This window comes from Podarcis gaigeae, assembly GCF_964106915.1.
Source record: "Podarcis gaigeae genome assembly, chromosome: 5".
In the NCBI taxonomy this organism is placed as follows: Eukaryota; Metazoa; Chordata; class Lepidosauria; order Squamata; family Lacertidae; genus Podarcis; species Podarcis gaigeae.
The window spans coordinates 35,199,911-35,219,602 of record NC_139681.1 but is presented as its reverse complement, the minus strand read 5'-3'; the positions used below and the strand labels follow the sequence as shown (position 1 = coordinate 35,219,602).

The following is a 19,692-nucleotide window of genomic DNA, read 5'->3' as shown; positions in this document are numbered from 1 at the left end:
AAAATCTATTGATTTCCTGGGTTTAGGCAACATGCCGAACTCTGCACAGAATGCCTGCAATCCTATACACACTTACTAAGCAGTAAGACCAACTGAGCTCCACGAGAACTACCTCATGCATTGGATCAGGCTGCAAGCAAAGCTATTTGCTGCATGCTTCCCTAAATAACAAATTTCAGTGATAGACTCCGAATAAATGCTTGTTCCTCAAAACATATGTATGGTAAGTTTTCCTTGCTTTTCCTAAAAATAAACTCTGTGGACTCCAAGGAACCACATCACACCACCACTTGAGCCTGGGAGCAACACTGGTTTTCAGTCACCCGTGCAACGTTCAAATAGTGTTAAATTCTATATGGATTAGCTCCTTACAGAAGACTGCGTTGCCATGCACTACATCATCTCATCATAAAGTGATCTAAAGTCAGCACAGGATTGAAAAGCATGGTTTCCATAGACTTGAGGAATCATATAACCCGATTTTGACTGATTTTTTTGGTATTAAATCCCAGTTGCTCTGTCACCTTTTCATTTTATCAGAATTTTCACAGCTTGGTGGCATTTTCAAGAGACACAAATCCAGGATGGGGCTTTAGTAACTGGTTTATCAGCTTCCCCTGCTGTCCTTATTATAAAGTGTGTTAGTTTCAGGGTACTGGTGTTCAAGGGGGGTGTCATAGCACCTATTCCTCATTAGAAAGTAGAATGACCAAATAAAATGTAACTGCCTTCGACCTCCATCAATTTGAAGTCCTGCCTGTGGTCCCATTAAATTAAGACCTGCAATTTGGAATACCTGAATTAGGACTGAAATTGATGGGAGATCTTGACAGTATAGGAAAGGTCCTATAATGTAATTCCGCTTCCTTTATGCACAGATTAAAGGGAGGAAATTTTTTTTATTCATTCATACTCAAAATAAAATCAGTTTATACTAGTAGGTTTAGGGGTCTTAGTGGACCACAAATTTAACATGAGTCAACAGTGTGATTGATGCAGCAGCAAAAAAAGTTAATGCTATTCTAGGCTGCATCCACAGCCATCCAGATCAAGGGAAGTAACAGTACTGCTCTATTATGCTTAGGAGTACTCAAATTGCCAGTAGCAGTATAAAATTCATTCAAACCTATTTGTGTGGTATTGTTACCCATTTATGGCATTACAGCTGAGCTTTGACCAACACAATAAAAGAAAATGGAAATACTGGATTGTCTCTCCAAAATGAAATGGTTATAAATCAAGCCCACTTGTCCTATTTGAATTTAATTGTTTGGGGCATGGTGGGTGATAAAACCCATTGGCTCTTTTACATGTAGCAGCCATTATACCAAGCCACCACAGAAGACATGTGTTATGCCTCAAAGTCCAAATGGCTTGTGACCAGGGCTGGATCTACACTGATCTGAAAAAACGCTTAAAGAAATATAACTCTCAATACAATTTCCCATTGACGATGGATTGCTGCTCTACAGCACCTTCTGGTGTCAAATTTTTATAACGAGTTTTTAATGTTGTAACTGACCAGTGTAGATTAGCCCCAGGTTTACTTGATGGCCACCTTCCTCCATATCACCTTAGGTAAGAACTGATATCTTCTACAGAGGCCCTTCTCACCATGTCTCAGGTATTCATAAGGTGACAACACTTGAACGCTCTTCCCTGAGAGGTCCATATGGCTCCTTCATTGCTTGGGTTTAAGAGGGCAGTTAAAGCCTTTCTTTTTAATAAGGATTTTGAGCCCTCCTAGATGTCATGGTTACTCATTCTTCAGACATGGCAGTTGCAATTAAGGCCAGTCCCTTGGGATCTACGTTGCCTGCATAGTTACTAACCATGACATCTGATGCATCCTCATGGATTAAAGTCTTCTGACATTCTCTGATGAGCATAGGAGCAACTACAGGTAAGGGAATGTCTAAAGGAGGTCTAGCAGGATACTTGCAAGGAAACAAGTCAAAGCCTGAGACAATCCATTATTCTTCTATATGGGATTCTAAGCACATTTATTTTACAAACGCATCAGGTTTATATCACTTTAATTGCCATGTCTCTCCCCTAAAGCATCCTGGGAATGGTGGTTTAGCAAAGGTACATGCTTTTAGATGTTTTTAATTGCAATTGTTTTTAGAATGTTTTTGCTTTCCTTTTTGTTTTTAACTTGTATATGTTTGTATATTATGTCTATTATTGCTGCCCTGGGGTCCTTGGGTGGACTATAAATGCCCTAAATATTAGTAAAAATAATATTAACTTTTTCAAGAAATTTACAAAACATTCCTGTTTACAGAGGCTTCTGCTGGCTGAAAGTTCTGACCCTAGAAACCCTGCAATTGAGAGGACACAATTACTTTTAGCAGTTTCAAATTGTTTTTTAAAAGATTGTTTTACACTATCCTTTAGAAATTTTAATTGTATTAAGATGGATATGCTTGTAGCTCTGGGCTCTTTCAGAGAGAGGTGAAGAGTATGGATCCAATAAATGATAATACCAATGCCAGTGAAACGTTACACTCTGGGACCCAAACTCAGAAGACATACCCTCCAACATCCCTCAGAGGAAAAAAGCGACATTCTACATCGGTATCACTGGTGGGGGGAGGGTTTTCTTGCACGTTAAGACTTTTAGCAAAGTTTTTCATGATAGTCCAATATAAAGTATACATTCAAAGCAGCATAATTAACAGGAAACCAAGATTAATACCTCTCCTCTGAACACCAGGTGCCACATAGCACAAGAAAAGGGAAAGAGCATGAGGCTCTTCATCTCAGAGTTGTGGGTTTGAGCTCCACCTTGGGCAAAGGATTCCTGCATTGTAGGGGGTTAGACTAGAGGACCCTCAGAAACCCAGCTCTATGATTCTATGATTCTATGACTACAGTATTGAGGATCCACAACAAACAGTAAACTAGATATAATAAAAATTAATACAAGTTATGGGGGGCACTATCTTGTCCCTTTATACTGTACTCTACTGCTGTGATATTCTAAGGGACAAAAAGTTTTGCATTTGCACGAGGGCCCTTCCAAGCTGCCCTAGCCATCCACCTGGATCTAAGGGAACAAGGGAGGTGGGAGTACATTTAATTGCCCGGCACCAGAACTGGGGGCTCTGGGATCTGTTCAGGGCTGCCCCGAGTCTTCTGCAACTTATTGTAACAACTTCATGCTGAGTTCCGGCATCTTTTCCTCTTGGGGGAAAAAATTACTGGATATGGCTATGGAACAAGTTCTACATTCACAGGCTGTGTACACACCATACATTTAAAGCGCATACCTCCAAGAATCCTGGGAACTGTAGTTCACCTCTCATAGAACTACAACTCTCAGCACTCCTAGAAAAAATTATAGCGGGCCAGGGTTCCCATTACCCTTGGGCGCTTTAGGGTGCGTACACAGCACATGACAATGTAAATTCAACACTAGATGCACCAGGAAGATAAAGAAGCCCAGTGTTGCTACATCACCATATTCTAATAACCTCATGCTTCACTTCTCATCCCTTCTCCCCTCTTACATGAGAACATCTTAGTGGAAGATCTAAGCGTTAGGTGGTGGAAAGTTAGTTTGCTCTTATAAACTCTGTGTAAACTCTTTGATTTTGACTTTGCATTCAGTGGCCCAGTTCCTTGGAATACATCTTAGCCTGGGCTCACTTACATTCCTCTTCTCCAGTAACAGAGGCAGAGCTAGGAAGAGGGTGAAACATAAGCTCCTCTCTCTGACAACCTTCCCTTCCACTCTAGGAACTGGAAGCTCTGTTGCTGCTGTTAAACCTTGAGTCAAGCGGCAGGAACCTCTTGGCTGCTCCAGGCAGAGAGCAAGGAAAAGAGGCCACAAGAGTCATCTAGTCCAACCTCCTGCACAATGCCAGCTGCAGTTTTAAACCAGCCTTTCCTATTTCATGCAGAAAATGCAACACTTAATAGCACAGCCCTATGTCTACTCAGAAGCAAGTTTGCACACAGAAGATCCCAAGTTGCAAAAAAAACACAAACAGACCCTTGCCCTCGTTTGAAATCACAGTGAGCTACCATTTCTTGCAGGATATTACAGTAATAATTATCTCTTGTCTCTATGCGAGGATCTGCTATTCTTGCACTGCATCACTCCCTCCCCCCCTTTAACACACACACTTACTGGGTATATTCGGAGGGGGGCAATTCTTCACAAGCACCTCTTCTTTCAGAAAGGTGGCGTGTTGAGTGGGAAATGTATTGGAATTACAGTGTGTGACAGGAAAAAAGGCTGGAGTTCAGAATCCTGGCAGGGCTATGTCCCACTTCGCCCACAAGAGGGGCTTCCCCTAGTAAGCCCACCAATTTCAACAAGGCTTACTCCCATGTTAGGGGTGTGTTGAGAGGGGGAAATTTGGAGGTGCGGGAGAACAAAGTGAGCCCCTCCTGCATGGCAAGAGAAAAGCAAGAGGCTTCTGTGGGCAGGAGGCAGAATGGCTCTCTGACAAGGCCCCCCGGGTGCTTCCCCCTTCCCAAAGCCTAGTAAGCACTAACTAGGGCTTGGGGAAGGGGCCCTCGTGATTCCTTCCCAAGGCCAAAAATGAGGCTCTTGAGCGGTATGGGAATAGAGATACTTAACATAAACAGGCCTGGCCTGCTCCTGTGCCTTTCATGCCAGCTTGGTCCTCACCTCAGACTACCAGCAGGGCCGTGACACTTGTCCCCATGCCCAGAGAGAGCTCACCTGCACAACCTGCCAATTAAAGGGGGGGCATTCCTGCCCTCTCTGCTTTTTTTACTGACATGTGGTTGCTGTTGTTTTAGAGATCTTGAATTTCGTACTCGCCTGCATCCAGATCATCTCTACACTCCGCCAGATCTTGCAATTGCTGCAATAGTTGCTCTTCCAAGTTCTGCTTCAACTCACTGGTCTCAATTGTTCCCCTTCAAGCCATTTCAAATTTTGTGCATAACAAGACCACCCTAAACCAGGGGTGGGGATCCTCTGCCGCCGCCCCCGCCCCCGCCCCCACAAACTTACGCAGCCCCACGCCCCTCACTGGCCTCACACCCTCTCCTTGAGCCTTTTTCTGCATGGAGGGATTATCCCGCCTCTAGTAATCCTCCTTGCTGACACGAGGAGAGGACCGCTCGAACTTGAGAGAAAACATGCCCAGCAGTTTTCTGAGAAAAAACACGTCATGATTAATAAACCGCCCTCCGTAGCCAAGTCCCAAAAGGGAAGAAAGCAAGAAAAAGCCATTTTCACGGAGGCGCACAAGCCAAAACTTTGAAGTCTCCACCAGAGGGAGCCGAGCGAGCCCAGTCGCCCGGCGAGAGCAAAGCGAAGCACCGGCGGCCGCCGTTTATTTCTCATCTCCCGCCCTTTCATTAAAGCCCCTTGAATGCGCCTCGTTTGTTTGCTGTCCGGGCCAAACAGGCGGCGCCCGTGGTCGTGTGAATGGCTTTGAGCGGGGCTCGGATGTGCTGAGCGCGGTGTCTACCGCGAGAGAGCCGAGAGAGCAAAACGGGCTCAGCCAGCCGGGCTGATTAAGGCCTTGGGGTGGGACAGGGGTCTCGGAGGCGTTTGATCTCCCGCGCTTCAAAGGGAGTTATGAGCTGGAGCTTCACTCGACGCCGCTTGCCCGGAGACGGCTTGAGAAAACACGGCGCAGGCGCCAAAGGCAGCGAGCACATTACGGCTTCCAGGCAGCTGCGAGGCCGCTAGGGGCCGCCCGGCTTGTTTGTTTTTTCAGGCAGTGCCACCACAAGTCCCGCGCGCCCGGTTTGGCTTTTATAGCTGGCCAAGCAGAGCGGCCGCTTGCTTACCTGCAACAGGCGGCCTCCCATTTCGCTTCAGTGCCTCGCTTTGTGTTCAAAGGCCGGTCAGGAGGAGTATTTTGCGCAGGGCGCACAACCCCAGCTCTGTGTGTGTTGTCCCTGCCTTAGATAAAATTCCCCTCCAGATCTAACTCGGGGCAGGTCTTTCCCTACCAAAACACAGGCGCTAAGAGAGCCCTGAGGCGTGGACCGGGGCAGTTCTCAGCACAAGACAACAACTCAGCTGTAGCAAATAATTCCCGAATTGCGGGTACGCCCAACAAGTGAAGGAAGCGGCCTTACACACCCAGTCAGGCCATTGGTCCACGTGGCTCAATGCCGTCTACACCAATTGGCAACAGAATTCTCAAAAACGGAGAGGATAGAAAGTTCCATTGCGTTACTGCCGTGTATTGGCACTTGTACACATGTAGTCATATTACAGAATGAGAGCGAATATACATAAAATGGGAGGGGGGGCAGAGCGAGCCACCATAATTCTGCCTTTGTCTGATGTATGTTCATTGAATGTCTGAAGAAGGCTGTTTGGAACATTGAAACCTTGCCCACATTTGGAGTACTGCTCCATCCAACTCAGCACTGTTTACACTGACTGGCAGCAGCTCTCTAGGATTTCAGAGAGTGGGTGGCCTTTCACAAGAAATATCAGGATTTGAGCCCAGGACCTTTTGCAGACAAAGCAGATCACCACTAAGCTGCAGTCCTTCCCTTTTCTAATGGTACCACGACACAGATACATTTAGTTTCCTTTTGTGCTACTATGTACACCTATGACCCATCTCAATGCTCTACAACACATCAGGGGGAGGGGCTCCAGGTAACCCAGCATCCAGTGAGAGCTAGTGAGACCATCAGCCAATCAGGATGGGAGGGTGGTTAAGTTAAGTTGGCGCCTCAGTTGTGACACCATCACACATTAAACCCTCACAGGGTGTAATTAAATAAATGCTTAGGATAAAATATTTGGTCTTCAGAACTGAAAGACTTTGCTTCTGGCAACTACCAGCCCCAACCCGTGTGTATGTGTGTGTTTGTGTTGGGAAGGCGGGTGCTGGTGAAAAGCGAACTAATCCAAGTGGCCTGGGAAATTGGCTCCTTTGCTATTTGACTCCATTACTTACAATATAAAAAAGAATTCCTTTACATTCATCATGTGTATAGACCTAGTAACTGAGGATAACCCTTCAGAGAGCAGATGAAGTGAACTAAAGTCCATCAAAACTTAAAGGTAAAGGTACCCCTGACAATTAGGTCCAGTCGCGGATGACTGGGGTTGCGCGCTCATCTCGCTCTATAGGCTGAGGGAGCCGGCGTTTGTCCGCAGACAGGATGACTAAGCCACTTCTGGCAAACCAGAGCAGCTCACAGAAATGCCGTTCTACTTGCACTTGACGTGTTTTTGAACTACTAGGTGGGCAGGAGCTGGGACCGAACAATGGGAGCTCACCCTGTCGCAGGGATTCGAACCACCGACCTTCCAAAGGGCAAGCCCTAGGCTCTGTGGTTTAGACCATCAGAGCTTACGCCATAGCAAATATGTCAGTCTGCTACATGCTGTAGGGCTCTCTGTTGCTACGGGGGTATGTGTGGCCCACTTTAAGGTAGTGTTACAGCAATAGCATTCAACTTCCCTATGAAGTTGGGTGGCCTGTCTTGTGCACTGGATTATGCTCCCTAGGATTGTATAGCTTAGTATATGCAAGCAGCAAACAATTCTTCCTGCCTAATTACTTTATCTCTTAACTCCCTCTCCTGGAATTTAATTCTTTCTTGTCGGGAGATTTTCTTTTGTTTCAAAGCCCTTGATGTATAAATCAACCCACTCAGCCTAGCAGTCACTCCCCTCTTCTTTTCCTGTTAGTAATTTGTTCAGACTGCTCTTGAAAAGCTAGATGGCATTAAAATTCTTCCTTTATTTTGTTTTTTTATCATCAAGAAGATACAGTAGAAGAATGTACTCACCTATTTCCTAGTAGCCCCCAGACCGACAGCCCTCATAAAGGACTTGGCTGGATGTATGGCTCACAAAGTAAGTGCCACAGCTAGGGAGACTTCCTGCCCTCATTAAACAGAGTGCTTGTAGCTGTGATAATTTGAGGCAGCTCTCCAATTAGAATAGCTATCCAAACTAGGGTATGGGTACCCACCAAACAGGGAGAGTTTATCGTAAAGGCAAGGTAAAATGGGTTTAGGTTACTCTGCAGCAGCATTGAGAGGGCTACTACAGCAGTGAAAGGGAGAACTTTATTTCTATTCAGAATGTGTGTGTCTTATGTCCTGGAATGCATTAAGGAAAAACAGCATGTACTGCATGCTCTCTACTACTAAAAGAACACACAAGCAGACCACGTTGGGTTGTCATTTGCAAAAATGGGATTCTGCCCTTTAATAGTTTTGTAGATGTGGGAATTGCAGTAGGTGTAGCTTGTCATGCATGCTACACCTGCTGAAAGTCCCTGTTCTACACAACCATTAAAGCTGCAGAGGTCTCATCCTCCCTTGCATCTGGTCACGATTACGATTACGATATCTTTATTGTCATTGTCCCTTGCGGAACAATGAAATTGAAAAACTACATAAAACTACCACAAAACTACATAAAAACTACATAAAACATCCAAAAACCCCAATTTAAAATACACTATACTACAGAGACCCCTTATGCTGCGTTTAGAACCAGAATTGCATTAGCGTAGAAACTTTAGTCCACCACCCAAATGCCTGGATCAATTCAGAGATGTGACTTAGGAGTTGAAGCCTGGACTTCCCATAGGCATTAACCACTGCTGGGTGCTTCCCTGAACAGGGAAGGAAGCATGAGCATTCCTGATCACGTGATTCTCCCTATTCATGTACATCTGGGCATACATAGATATCATTTTTATGAATTTGGCTAAAGAGACATTGATATCAGAGGTGTGACTTATACCCACAACATTGGTGTCTTCTGCTTAGCACATGAAAAAATGCACAGAGAAGTAAAAGGTTTGAAGTTTGAAATCTGGCTATAGATGTCGGGGTAGCAGACCACCAAGGGAACCTACCACAATTTCTACTTCTACAACAAGATGCTAACTTACTTGGAAATCACTGATTTCTAAGAAAAATATCTCAGAATCTAGGCCTGCTGACCAATAATAACTTGTAACAGTACTTTTAAAAACTTATTAATTCAATGCATACATTTTGGAAGTGAGCACCATTGAACACAGCTATATTTACTTCTATACAAATATGCACAGTCATAGTAACTTTTAGGATAAGGTTTTCCTATTGTATATAAGCCCCTATGCACACTAACAGGCTCTTCTCATGCAGTCAGCTGAATGCACCAATGTCTGGGCTATGGCCAGGATGAAACCCTACTGACATCAACAGGGTAAATTACTGTCATTTCCTCTTCCATGCCTATGAAAATGGGGACCTGTGAACAGGACTTAACATTTTAAATCATAATCTTATTCCAGTTGCAATAGAATCATAGAATCATCCAGTTGAAAAATATTTTTTTTCCAGCAGGCAACTGTCCTAAGGTGCAATGTATTTCAATGATTATTTTTTTTACAGTGTCTTATGGTTATGTAGGTGTCTATAACCATAACCTCCTTTAGGCAGATATTTCAATATCCAACTTTACTCTCTTAGGTTTCTCTAGCTGGCCATAGAAATAAGGAAGTTAATGGTTCAGAATCCCTGGTACACAAATCAACCCACTCAGCCACACACACACACACACACACACACACACACACACACACACCATATTGTTAGACTACATTTATTAGTATTTCCTAGCAGGACTTCCTCACTGCCTGGAATTTAAAAACTGGAGGTACACGTCAATCTGATACAAAGATACAGCAGAATGGTCAATTCCCAGCAGCAGTTTGGGACAAGTCAAGGCAAGAGCAATTAATCATGCTAAGATATGGCAGACAACCCTCTCCTGTGACTGGTTAATTTAGAAACTGAACTCACTTAAACAAACAACATCAAGTCCTACAAGAAATCTGCAAAATAACAAAACAGGTATTAGAATCAACTCCAGAACTGGCCCTATTAAACAATTTCCAAGACAACAACATTACAAAATGCTCATAAGACACCTACTCTCAGCAACTAGGAGCATCATAACTAGACACTGGAGGGACCTATCAGGAGTGACCATAGACCACTGGTACCAAACTGTATAGGAAACAGTCCCACTAGAAAAGCTAACCAATGAATTAAAACTAGCACGGGGGACAAACAAAGAGCCCAACAAGACAACAACCTCACCCCGACCTCGACAGCATATAAATTAATATGGCTAACCTGACCCAACGATCCCCCCCACCCCTTCACACATGCAACCAAACTTTGCTGCAATAAACTGAATGCAACCAACCAGGCCCTGGGCTCTCTGACCTCTCACGCTACCAACAAAAACAACAAAGGAATACATAAAGAACCTACCCACGTGACACAGTCACAAAACTTCACGCATAAACTATCATTACCCCACCTCTTTCTCCCACTTCTCCCCTCACAATGACTATGATAGCTGTGTCTTGCAGCAAATATAACTGACTTGTAGAAAGGATTTTATGAACTGAAAACAGGCATTATGTGTATCAAATTAAAAGTGTGTACTATAGTGTGTACTATGAAAGGACGCGGGTGGCACTGTGGTCTAAAACCACAGAGCCTAGGGCTTGCCGATCAGAAGGTCGGCAGTTCGAATCCCCGTGACGGGGTGAGCTCCCATTGTTCAACCCCAGCTCCTGCCCATCGAGCAGTTCGAAAGCACGTTAAGTGCAAGTAGATAAATAGGTACCACTACAGCAGGAAGGTAAACGGCATTTCCGTGCACTGCTCTGGTTCGCCAGAAGCGGCTTAGTCATGCTGGCCACATGACCTGGAAGCTGTCTGCAGACAAACGCCGGCTCCCTTGGCCTATAGAGTGAGATGAGCGCGCAACCCCAGAGTCGTCCGTGACTGGACCTAATGATCAGGGGTACCTTTACCTCTGCCTTTACTATTACTTAATGATTGGAAGAGATGTGACTTTCAAAATGCAAAGTCTTCAGGGGTCAGAAAATTGTATTTTCAGGGAGTAGAAAATAAGCAGCTCAGAAGAGCCTAGTAAGGCACTCCCGCCTGGTTGGATTAAGTTAAATTGTGGTTGGTTCATTTTAATTGGACAAATGAATTGTTTAATGCAGAGGTGGCTAACAAATTGCTCTCCAAATGTAACTTCCATCATGCCTACCCATTAGCCATGCTGTCAGGGACTGATGGGAACTGGAGTCCAACGATATGTGGAGGATTATAGGCTCCTCATCGCTGGTCTAGTGTAATAAATCTTTAGGAATTGAATATTATTTGATTGCCTACTGAAATTATTTTCCCGGAGCCAGCCAGCCCATTTTCAGTTTTCATTATTATATTGAACATCATTATTTGCAGCAATCATTGTTGGATTTATTTCTGGTGCGTGACAGTCATCAGCTTGGTCAAGATAGTTATATTCTACCTCCACTTTTGAAGGCAGTATATCTCTAAATACCAATTACTAAGGATCATAAGTGACTGGGGTGCTGTTGCACTCAGGCCTGCTAACTGGGCACTGTGAGAACTGAATGCTGGACTAGCTGGGCCTTTGGTCTGATCCATTTGTTTTTTGTTTCATTTTTAAGCAGTACTCTCAATGTACCTGTACCACAGCAACTGAAGAAAAGTTATATAAAAATAAACCTAATATGACTACTTCATTTCTCATTTGTTACAAACTTGCTTCAGTAAAGTGATTCATATGGATATGTTCTATCCTTGCATAGGGATAAATTTGAGGCAATAAAAAAGGCCCTTCCCAGGTATACCAGAGAGCTGTTAGATGTCATAGTACAACACAGCCTAATTACAAAATGCAAACTGCCACGATAACATGTAATTGGATACAAGCAGAAAACAGATGACATGAACATTCCAAAATGTTTATGAACTAGATATGCCAAGGTTATGGTGGCAAGGTTAAAAAGATAAGTACCTGCATAAGAGGGAATCTCAGCCGGTGTAGCCCGCATGACAAACTGCACCCACTGAAATTTGCTCCTATCTGCAATTTAATGACAAGAAACACCTGCTGAAATTATGCCAAATAATTATTAAAGGTGCAGGAGCCTTTTCTTCTTTTCCACCTGGCCACCCTAAGTTACAGTTTTTGGTGGAAAAGTTCAATAGGCTTTAGGTTGCAACAACAGTTTATCTAAATCTGTTGTGCTATATGTATGTTACATATTTGTTCCAATGCTATAAATATAAAATCTGTATCTGACTGTATTTTATAAAAATATTGGCTCAATAGAGCTTCTAGCACACTGCAATCCTTAACATACAACCTGGGAGTGAGTCTTTTGGACACAGTGGAATTTACTTCTGAGCAAACATGCAGAGGAGCGTAATATAAATTTATTTATTTTCAAAGCTATGATTTCTCCTGAGATGTAAAAACAGGATAATTAGCAGAGTTTATTTTAGATGACAGAGACTGATGTTGTCACAAGGAATTCCCATCTATTCGCTCTCTAGTACATATGGCACAGCCATTGTTTTGAAGGAACAATGCCAATTTAAGAACAAAAGGGACACAGAAATGGTTTGTGGATGGAGTGGCTAGCACCCATTAAAATTGTTCCTCTTTGAACTCCTTGAACCTAAGCTCCCTAGGAAGATCTAGGCCCATGGCTAGAAACAATTAGCTCTCTGCACCTCCAAAGAAGCTGCAGTTCAGAGGATTCCTTATCAACATGAGCTGATCAAACTACATATGGTTTGAGAGGGCTAAAAGGGTGAGAATGATTTTTGTTCATAGCCTGTATGATATCTTTGATCTCCATTGGCTGTTTAACTAGCATCTCCAATGATACCAAATTCAAAAATCTTAGCAGTAAAATAAAAATGCACGATAGGGGGAGGGGGGTGGAAAGCAGACTAGGCTAATCTTGCATTTAATTATTTATTTTCAAATTCCACAGTGCAACTCATCCCCTCTCTAATCTGCAATTAACAAACTCCAGTCTATTGCCTTGCCTCTTAATAGGCCATCAAAGAGCAACTTGAAAGCTCTGTTCCCATTGGTCCATCTCTTTTGATGCCCCGAAATTAAAAAATGAAGCCTCGTTATATAAGTTTGCCCACACCAAAGGTAAGAGTGGGAACGGCTGGATGTGAAACATCAAGAGAAATCCAGTTGTGGACAGTTTGCAACCCCCTATTACGAAGTTCTGCAATGAAAAATATATCTTTAAAACAGGAAACTGGAAGGTGGGAGAGGGGTCCTTTCATCAAGTTGCTTTGAAACAGCCCAGAATCCACAGACACTAGTCGTAAGATACTTCAGTGCAACATCAGTGCCATCTCAGAGGAAAATGGCTTGCTTTAATGTAACCTGTGGAATCAACTACACTGAAGCATCTTTGATAGTCGTATCCAGGGCTGGCTCTATCCTTAAGCTGAGTGAGGCAACTGATTGAGGTAGCAGATGTTGAAGAAAGCATAGGCCTTTATCTTCTTTGGAGGTCAGTGCTGTGTGTGCCATATGGGCAGCCCTGCATCCACTATTCTGCCCCCAGGTGTGGGGGAGAATGTGATGCCATGAGGAGCACTGAAGTAAGATTCAGCTGCCAGTCCAGTTAGCTTCTGTACATGGGATGGAAGGCAGGAGCACCAGTGTGGTATAGTGATTGGTGTGTTGGATGGTAAGACCTGTGAGACCAGGGTTCAAATCCCCGCTCTACCATGATGCTTGCTTGGTGACCTCGGGCCAGTCACTCACACTCAGCATAACTTGCCCCACAGGGTTGTTGTGAAGATTAAATTGAGAGAACTACATGCACCACCTTGAGCTCCTTGGAAGAAAAGTGGGATAGAAATGTAAACAAACAAACAAACAAACAAACAAACAGAAAAACACAACTGTCTTGGGCTTGCCCTGATCATCACCTTCAGTTATTATTAATGTTCCATAACAAAGGAATGTTGCCCTGTTCCACTGCAACTAATTTGTTAATGGTAAAAATCTTGTACATGTCTACTCAGAAGCAAGCTCTACTGTGGTCAGTGGTACCTACTTCCAGGAAAGCTTACTTAGGGTTGCAGTCTAACATTGATTGCAAAGGTGACACTCTCTTCTCACTAATAATCCAATTCGCTACTGAATATGATAGGGGCTGCAAGAGAAAGAGGGGTGACATTGTTATAAAGTCAGAGTCACCCTTCGTTCCCCATCTTCTCTTCATTTTACTCGAAAGTAAACACTATGTTCAGTGCTTCAAAGTTACCGTGCTTGAGATTGCAGCCAGACGCGTTCACTGGAAAGGGAGTGTTTTATTATGCGTTTTTACTCGGAAGTCATTGCCACAGAGCTAAAATATGCACAGGGGGGTTGCCCGATTCCCTAGGCAGCGCACCTTACATGGACAGCTAAAACACGGAACTGTCTGAAGAGAATTCACACCAATAAATTTCCTCTTTGGGTGCTCCGAAGGGATAGCTGCTGCGAAGCCAGCGGAACACTCACACCCCCCCCCCCCCCGCTTTCTATGAATAATCGTCTGCATCCAAATCAAATCAAGATTCATGGCGTTGCAGCAAGTGAGAATTTCCCTGCCGGCCGATCCCCAATTAGGACATCCGCCCAATGAGCGAATGGCTTTGCGGGGGTGCGTCGCATCTTCTCCCCCCCCCCTCACCTCCGCCGGATGATCCTTTTGTAATCCCATCCTCGGCGGGGCTGCGCGCCCTCCCCCTCCCCCCGAGGGGCGGGAATTAGGACCCCGGGAAGTATAAAGTCAGCTCAAAGGAAGCGAGCGGAGATTCCTAAACTCCCCCGCAAGGCTCGAAGGACCCTTATCTCCTGGGAATTTGCACACACACTCTACTTGGGGACTTTGAAAAATAAAAATAAAAAATCAAGACCGAGTTGGATCCGAACCCGTGACCTTTCGAGCTGCTATAAAATATTCTCGCCGTCGCAAATATGCTAACGTTGTGCGCGGACGGATCCTGCCGTCTAGTTACAGTGATGGTGCTCGCTCTCTCTTTCTCAGGCTGCGTCGACGCCGCGGAGAACTCCGCTTCTATCTCCAACGCCATCATTAAGAGCTCGGCGGCGGCCGGATTTCCAGTCACCCCGGCGCCGTCGGTGTACGACGGAAGTAACACGCACCACCCAGTCAATCCGCACCAGGTATGAGTTTGGGGTGTGTGTGTCTCCTTTTCTGCGCGCGAGAGGGAGAGGCGAGGCGGGGTGGGGTGGGGGTCACCGTCTACCCACGGGGCTCCTGGGAGCCTTCTCCTTTCCGCTGGCGCTTCCTCACTTGGATTTTCCTCGCCTGCAGGGCTATCCGTGCATCGGGGACGACGACTGCAGAGCGGGAGAGTATTGCGCCACCCCTGCCCTGCCGGGCTACCCGGCGGCACAGATATGCCTTGCCTGCCGCAGGCGCCGCAAGCGCTGCCATCGCGACTCCATGTGCTGTCCGGGCACTTATTGCAGTAACGGTGAGTGTTGCTTGGCTTTGGTTGTTTGCCTGAGGCTGGACCTGCCGGGTATCGATAAGACCGGCATAAAGTGGGGGGGGGGGGCAAGGTGCTCTAGTGCTGGAGGCAGAAAGCGCCCTTCCTCGAATGATACCGAAATAAAATGATGTGGGTGTTTAAAGAGCACACTCCCAAAACCTGCCCGTCTGGCTGCGGGTGAAGTAATGGAAAGTCTATTGGCTTTTTGGCCAGCATCCTACCCGTCAATTGAGTTGGGGGAGAAGCTTGGCTGGCAATGTGCAATTGCTAGAGCACTTATCTAGGAGTAAGCACCGTTGACTATAGGGAGAGACTGACTTCTAAATTAAATGCAGGATGTGCTTGCTTATGGTGAATGTTTGGGTTTAATCTTGCCTGAGAGCCTTGGGATGCTCGCTCAAAAGTTGATGGTATAGTGGGGGACTATTACTTACGCAGGCCGACTGCTAGGATTTCAGAACTGATGATAAAACACAGTAATAAATGACACTGCATTAGCTAGAGTCACTATTGCTACATCTAGGCTGGCATTGTCTACCCTGAATGGTAGCGGCTGGAGAAGAGGGCTTTTCCATCATCAGCTACCTAATCTTCTTAAATGGAGATGTGGGAGATTGAACTAGAGACCTTCTGCATGCCTGACATGTGTTCTGAGTTATGATCCCTCCCTGAAGTTGGCTCCAGAATAGATTGTGCTGTCTCAGGCTAAGCGTTTGAAGAATACAGAGGAGCAAGCCCATTCCAGTGCTTAGGCTTCTTTTCCTTACTGGTGGTGTTTCAGGTTTTCAGTAACACCTGAAGGAGGACTCCCAACAGTAGGAGAAAGAACTAGCTCAATTACCCAAAACAGCTGGGTTACTAAGCACTAGCACGGAGGTCCTGAACAGGTTATAAGCTTCAGGGATAAGAGGCATGCAACTGAGTATTAGTATTTCACTGTGTAAATGTGTTTTATAAACGGAGCACCAAGATTTTCTCCAGCATCTGAGGGAGTCTACCCAGGAACAACAAAGCAGAAGACTGAAATAGTTTTCCATAGCTATCAGCTTGTTTTCACTGAGTTTTGGTTTTTGTTTGTTTCTATTAGCGATCTGTGTACCAGTGGAATATGATAAGTTCCATCCTGGGGAGATTGAGGAGACTATCATAGAGAATTCAGACCATGGCACTTTGGACCTTCACCCCAAAAGGACCACAATTTCATCCCAGTTTCACTATGCAAAAGGTAAGGGTGTTAGCAGGCTGGGGTGGGGTGTGAAAGAAGGCAAATATGGCACTGCTGAAAAACCTTTAAGGTTTTTCAAAGTCTGGGAACAATTGTAGATCTTGACTGATAATATTGTCCCACTGCATTCTGCAAACTCATGTGTTGTAGAGACTGCTGTTTTGACCACTGCAGTGGTGCTTTAAAAATTTGATAGCTTTATGCCAGTCCCTATATAGGCATTTCATCCCTTCCAGGGTTCTCTTAAAATTGATGCCTTCCGCTGTGAAGGCTTCCTTTCAAAACCTCAAATGGTGACATTCTCAATAACTATGTACACATTTCTAGCACTTGGGTGGCCAATATTTTGAGCATGTTTCCCCCACAAAGTTTTCCTTGCAACGGATGGTACTTCTATAGTGGGACGCACATGTCAACAACTGTTAGCAGCAACCCAAAGACATGCTCTCAGAACTGGGCAACATCCTTTGTCAGCACATGGCTTGTTCGGTCCAATGGCTTGCAAATTCCTGTTTATGGGGAACACTTTTACACAATGGATCTGCTAAGGAACTCTTAATATTGTCAAGTTGTGTTAGAGGGTTCTATGGCACATACTCAGCTTGTGTGGCACTGGCCTTTGGCCTTCCTATGCTCCTGCATAAACACACATATATACCTGTGGTATGTGCAAAGCATGTGTGAGTTGTGGTGAAATTTTCAGGGAAGCACTTTGAAAACCGTTGGTTCAGTGTCTTCTCGCTTTCACTACAGTTGCTTAAGGAGAAAACAGGACTAGGGATAAACAAGTATCGCTCTGTTCTCAATTACTCTTTCCTTTATTTCCTCAGGTGAAGAAGGTGACTCATGCCTCCGCTCCTCAGATTGTATGGAAGGACTGTGCTGTGCCCGTCATTTCTGGTCCAAGATTTGCAAACCAGTTCTTAAGGAAGGCCAAGTGTGCACAAAACACCGCAAGAAAGGTGCTCATGGTTTGGAGATCTTCCAGAGATGCAGCTGTGGGGATGGATTGACTTGTCGGATACAAAGAGACCACACAATCAGCAACTCACCCAGACTACATACTTGCCAGAGGCATTAACTAATGTATTTTTATTACTAAACCTGATGGACTTAAAGAGACTGAGGTGTGGGATACTCTTGTTCCGGAAAAATCACCTCCAAGGACTGACATGTTTTAGAGTTTACACTAAAGTACTCCAGCATCTTGCCCCCTCAAAACTGGAGGATGAAGCATGTTTCTTTAGGGAACTATTTTTAAAAGTGACTAATTACAGTAAATTACTGTGTCTGTAAATTCTTGGGTGTGGCACTTAACTGTACATGATGGGAGATTTTAATTTTTCCTGAAGTGCTGCATGATCTTGTCTATTGTGACATGTGTTGTACACACTGGTTTTATTTTATTGAGCCTATTGTTTTGACAAGTGAAATAAATTTCTTTTAATTATCTGTTGGGTAGTGATTCTGTTAGTTGTAATAATTATAGCCATCATTGGTGAATCTTTTTGTAGAGTAATATCTGATCACGTACTGTCTCCGTGAGTGCAGAAGCACCAACCTAAGAATTATAGGGCGGGATTATACTTGCAAGTTAGAAAAGGTTTGAAACATCTGACACTCTTCAGTTTTGATCAAACATTGGGGAAGAGTTTCAGATCTCTAATTGTAGGTGTGCTAGGCTGTAACTCTGGTAACTGTTTCCCCATCACTTCAGCCCATTCTGTGGGTTGCACATTTCTACTGCTGGGTTTCTACAGTAAGTCTAGAGAATACCTAGCATGAAATATTACTCTTCCTCTCTCCTGGCAATTTCAGGGGTGGGTTCAATAGCAGTACAAGTATAGGGGTTGCAGCAAATTGCCATCTAGATAAATTTTCTATCTCTGCTAAATGAATTGGGCTCTGAAAACGTGTGTACACGTATTGCACCATTATGCTTGACAACCCTCAAAATTAAGGTAAATACTGTGAATACTGAGCACTTAAGTTGCATGAATTCCCCCCACCCACAGTAATCTTCATTCAGAACTTTTTTTATAAAGTATGCTTTCTCCAGTGAATAGACATCTAATGTGTGTTCTGTTTGTAATTCTAAGAACACATGTTTCATTGATATTTCAAGGTAGCTAACAATAAAATGTGCAGCTACCCCAAGCAAGCTTGAGGTGCATTCATCTGCATCTCAAATTGAACTACTTTGGAAATTCAAGCAAGAGCTGAAATGCCATCATATCATACAGGTCTTGCTGAAGCTTCCCAGGATCTCATTGTTGAGGGAAGGATGGCTGGGACTTGAGGATGGTCTTGTGAGTACTTTGAGTTCTTTACTTCGTTGCATTCCCTTCCAGCTCATCATTCAAGAGACAAAACCTAGGGAACACCAATTCTTCTTGATAGCAATACTTTTGCTTTAGGGTTGTGGATTAATTTTAATGGGATAATACGTTGTTATTGCATGATGGGGCTGTTGAAGATGGAGCTTTCTGATTACAGGAATGCTCCTTCATTGACAGAAGGTGGTCTTAACAAATGCCAACTCCAGGAGAAAGCATTCAGATAGGGCTGCTTGTCATTTCTATTTAGTTTCCTCTTCCCAGATGGATTTGGTCACTCTTCCCTTCCCCCTGCACTTTTTTTTAAAGCTAATCATTTGACTGTGAGGCCTTTTCAGCAGTATACATTCTCTTGGCATGGTGAATCAGCACTTCTTAAAGGTTAAGGCACACAATCCCCCATAGATCATTATCAGCTGCATTCTTTATTCAGGCAAGGTCAGCTATTGCTCCATTATTTGTATGTTTCTCCAGTGCCATCTTAAGCTTCAGTAAATTGGCCTGAGGGGCTTTGCTGCAAAGACATCAGGGTGGTTTCAAAGCAAAGGAAATGTGATTGCTGTGACACTGCCTTGCGGAGGGGTGGCCTGAACTGATGAGGAAGGATTAATTTCCCCCCTCCCTCTGCCAGCCTTTATCTGCCACAAGAAGATGCAGCTCTCCTCCCAGTGATCATCTGTGGCTAGGGTCTCAGGAAGACACAACAGAGGAGAGGAAACAGGAAACCGCTTGCTGCAGAATGAAGAAAACATCATTTGCAGGGAAGTGACAGGC

General features: G+C 44.3%; 2 protein-coding genes across 11 annotated transcripts in view; one reads left to right on the top strand and one right to left on the bottom strand.

Annotated features, from left to right (window-relative positions):
* Positions 1–19,692, bottom strand: part of LOC310845579 (uncharacterized protein) — a 99,959-nt gene that overhangs the window by 67,195 nt on the left and 13,072 nt on the right. For 3 of the 10 annotated variants that reach the window (XR_014564836.1, XM_083740814.1, XM_083740815.1), the window contains exon 1: positions 5,785–6,214. The exons of 2 other annotated variants lie outside the window; for them this stretch is intronic. Coding sequence is in view for 2 of the 8 variants with exons in the window: in XM_083740814.1 (XP_083596940.1) it covers positions 5,785–5,805 (21 nt within the window). In the remaining 6 variants the exon portion in view is untranslated. 5 more of the 10 variants (XR_014564835.1, XR_014564837.1, XR_014564830.1 and 2 more) reach the window with 5 other exon arrangements.
* DKK1 (dickkopf WNT signaling pathway inhibitor 1) lies at positions 14,615–18,030 on the top strand. Its single transcript, XM_083740796.1, has 4 exons — positions 14,615–15,025; positions 15,177–15,339; positions 16,445–16,582; positions 17,413–18,030. The coding sequence occupies exons 1-4, from the start codon at positions 14,816–14,818 to the stop codon at positions 17,661–17,663; spliced, it is 762 nt and encodes a 253-aa protein (XP_083596922.1). The 5' UTR covers positions 14,615–14,815; the 3' UTR covers positions 17,664–18,030.

Bases quoted from the DNA above. Each gene is read 5' to 3' on its own strand.
- DKK1 (XM_083740796.1), top strand. From the start codon at position 14,816: ATGCTAACGTTGTGCGCGGACGGATCCTGCCGTCTAGTTACAGTGATG. The intron at 15,026-15,176 runs GTATGAGTTTGG...CCTCGCCTGCAG, and splicing joins ACCCAGTCAATCCGCACCAG to GGCTATCCGTGCATCGGGGA. The intron at 16,583-17,412 runs GTAAGGGTGTTA...TTATTTCCTCAG, and splicing joins CCAGTTTCACTATGCAAAAG to GTGAAGAAGGTGACTCATGC.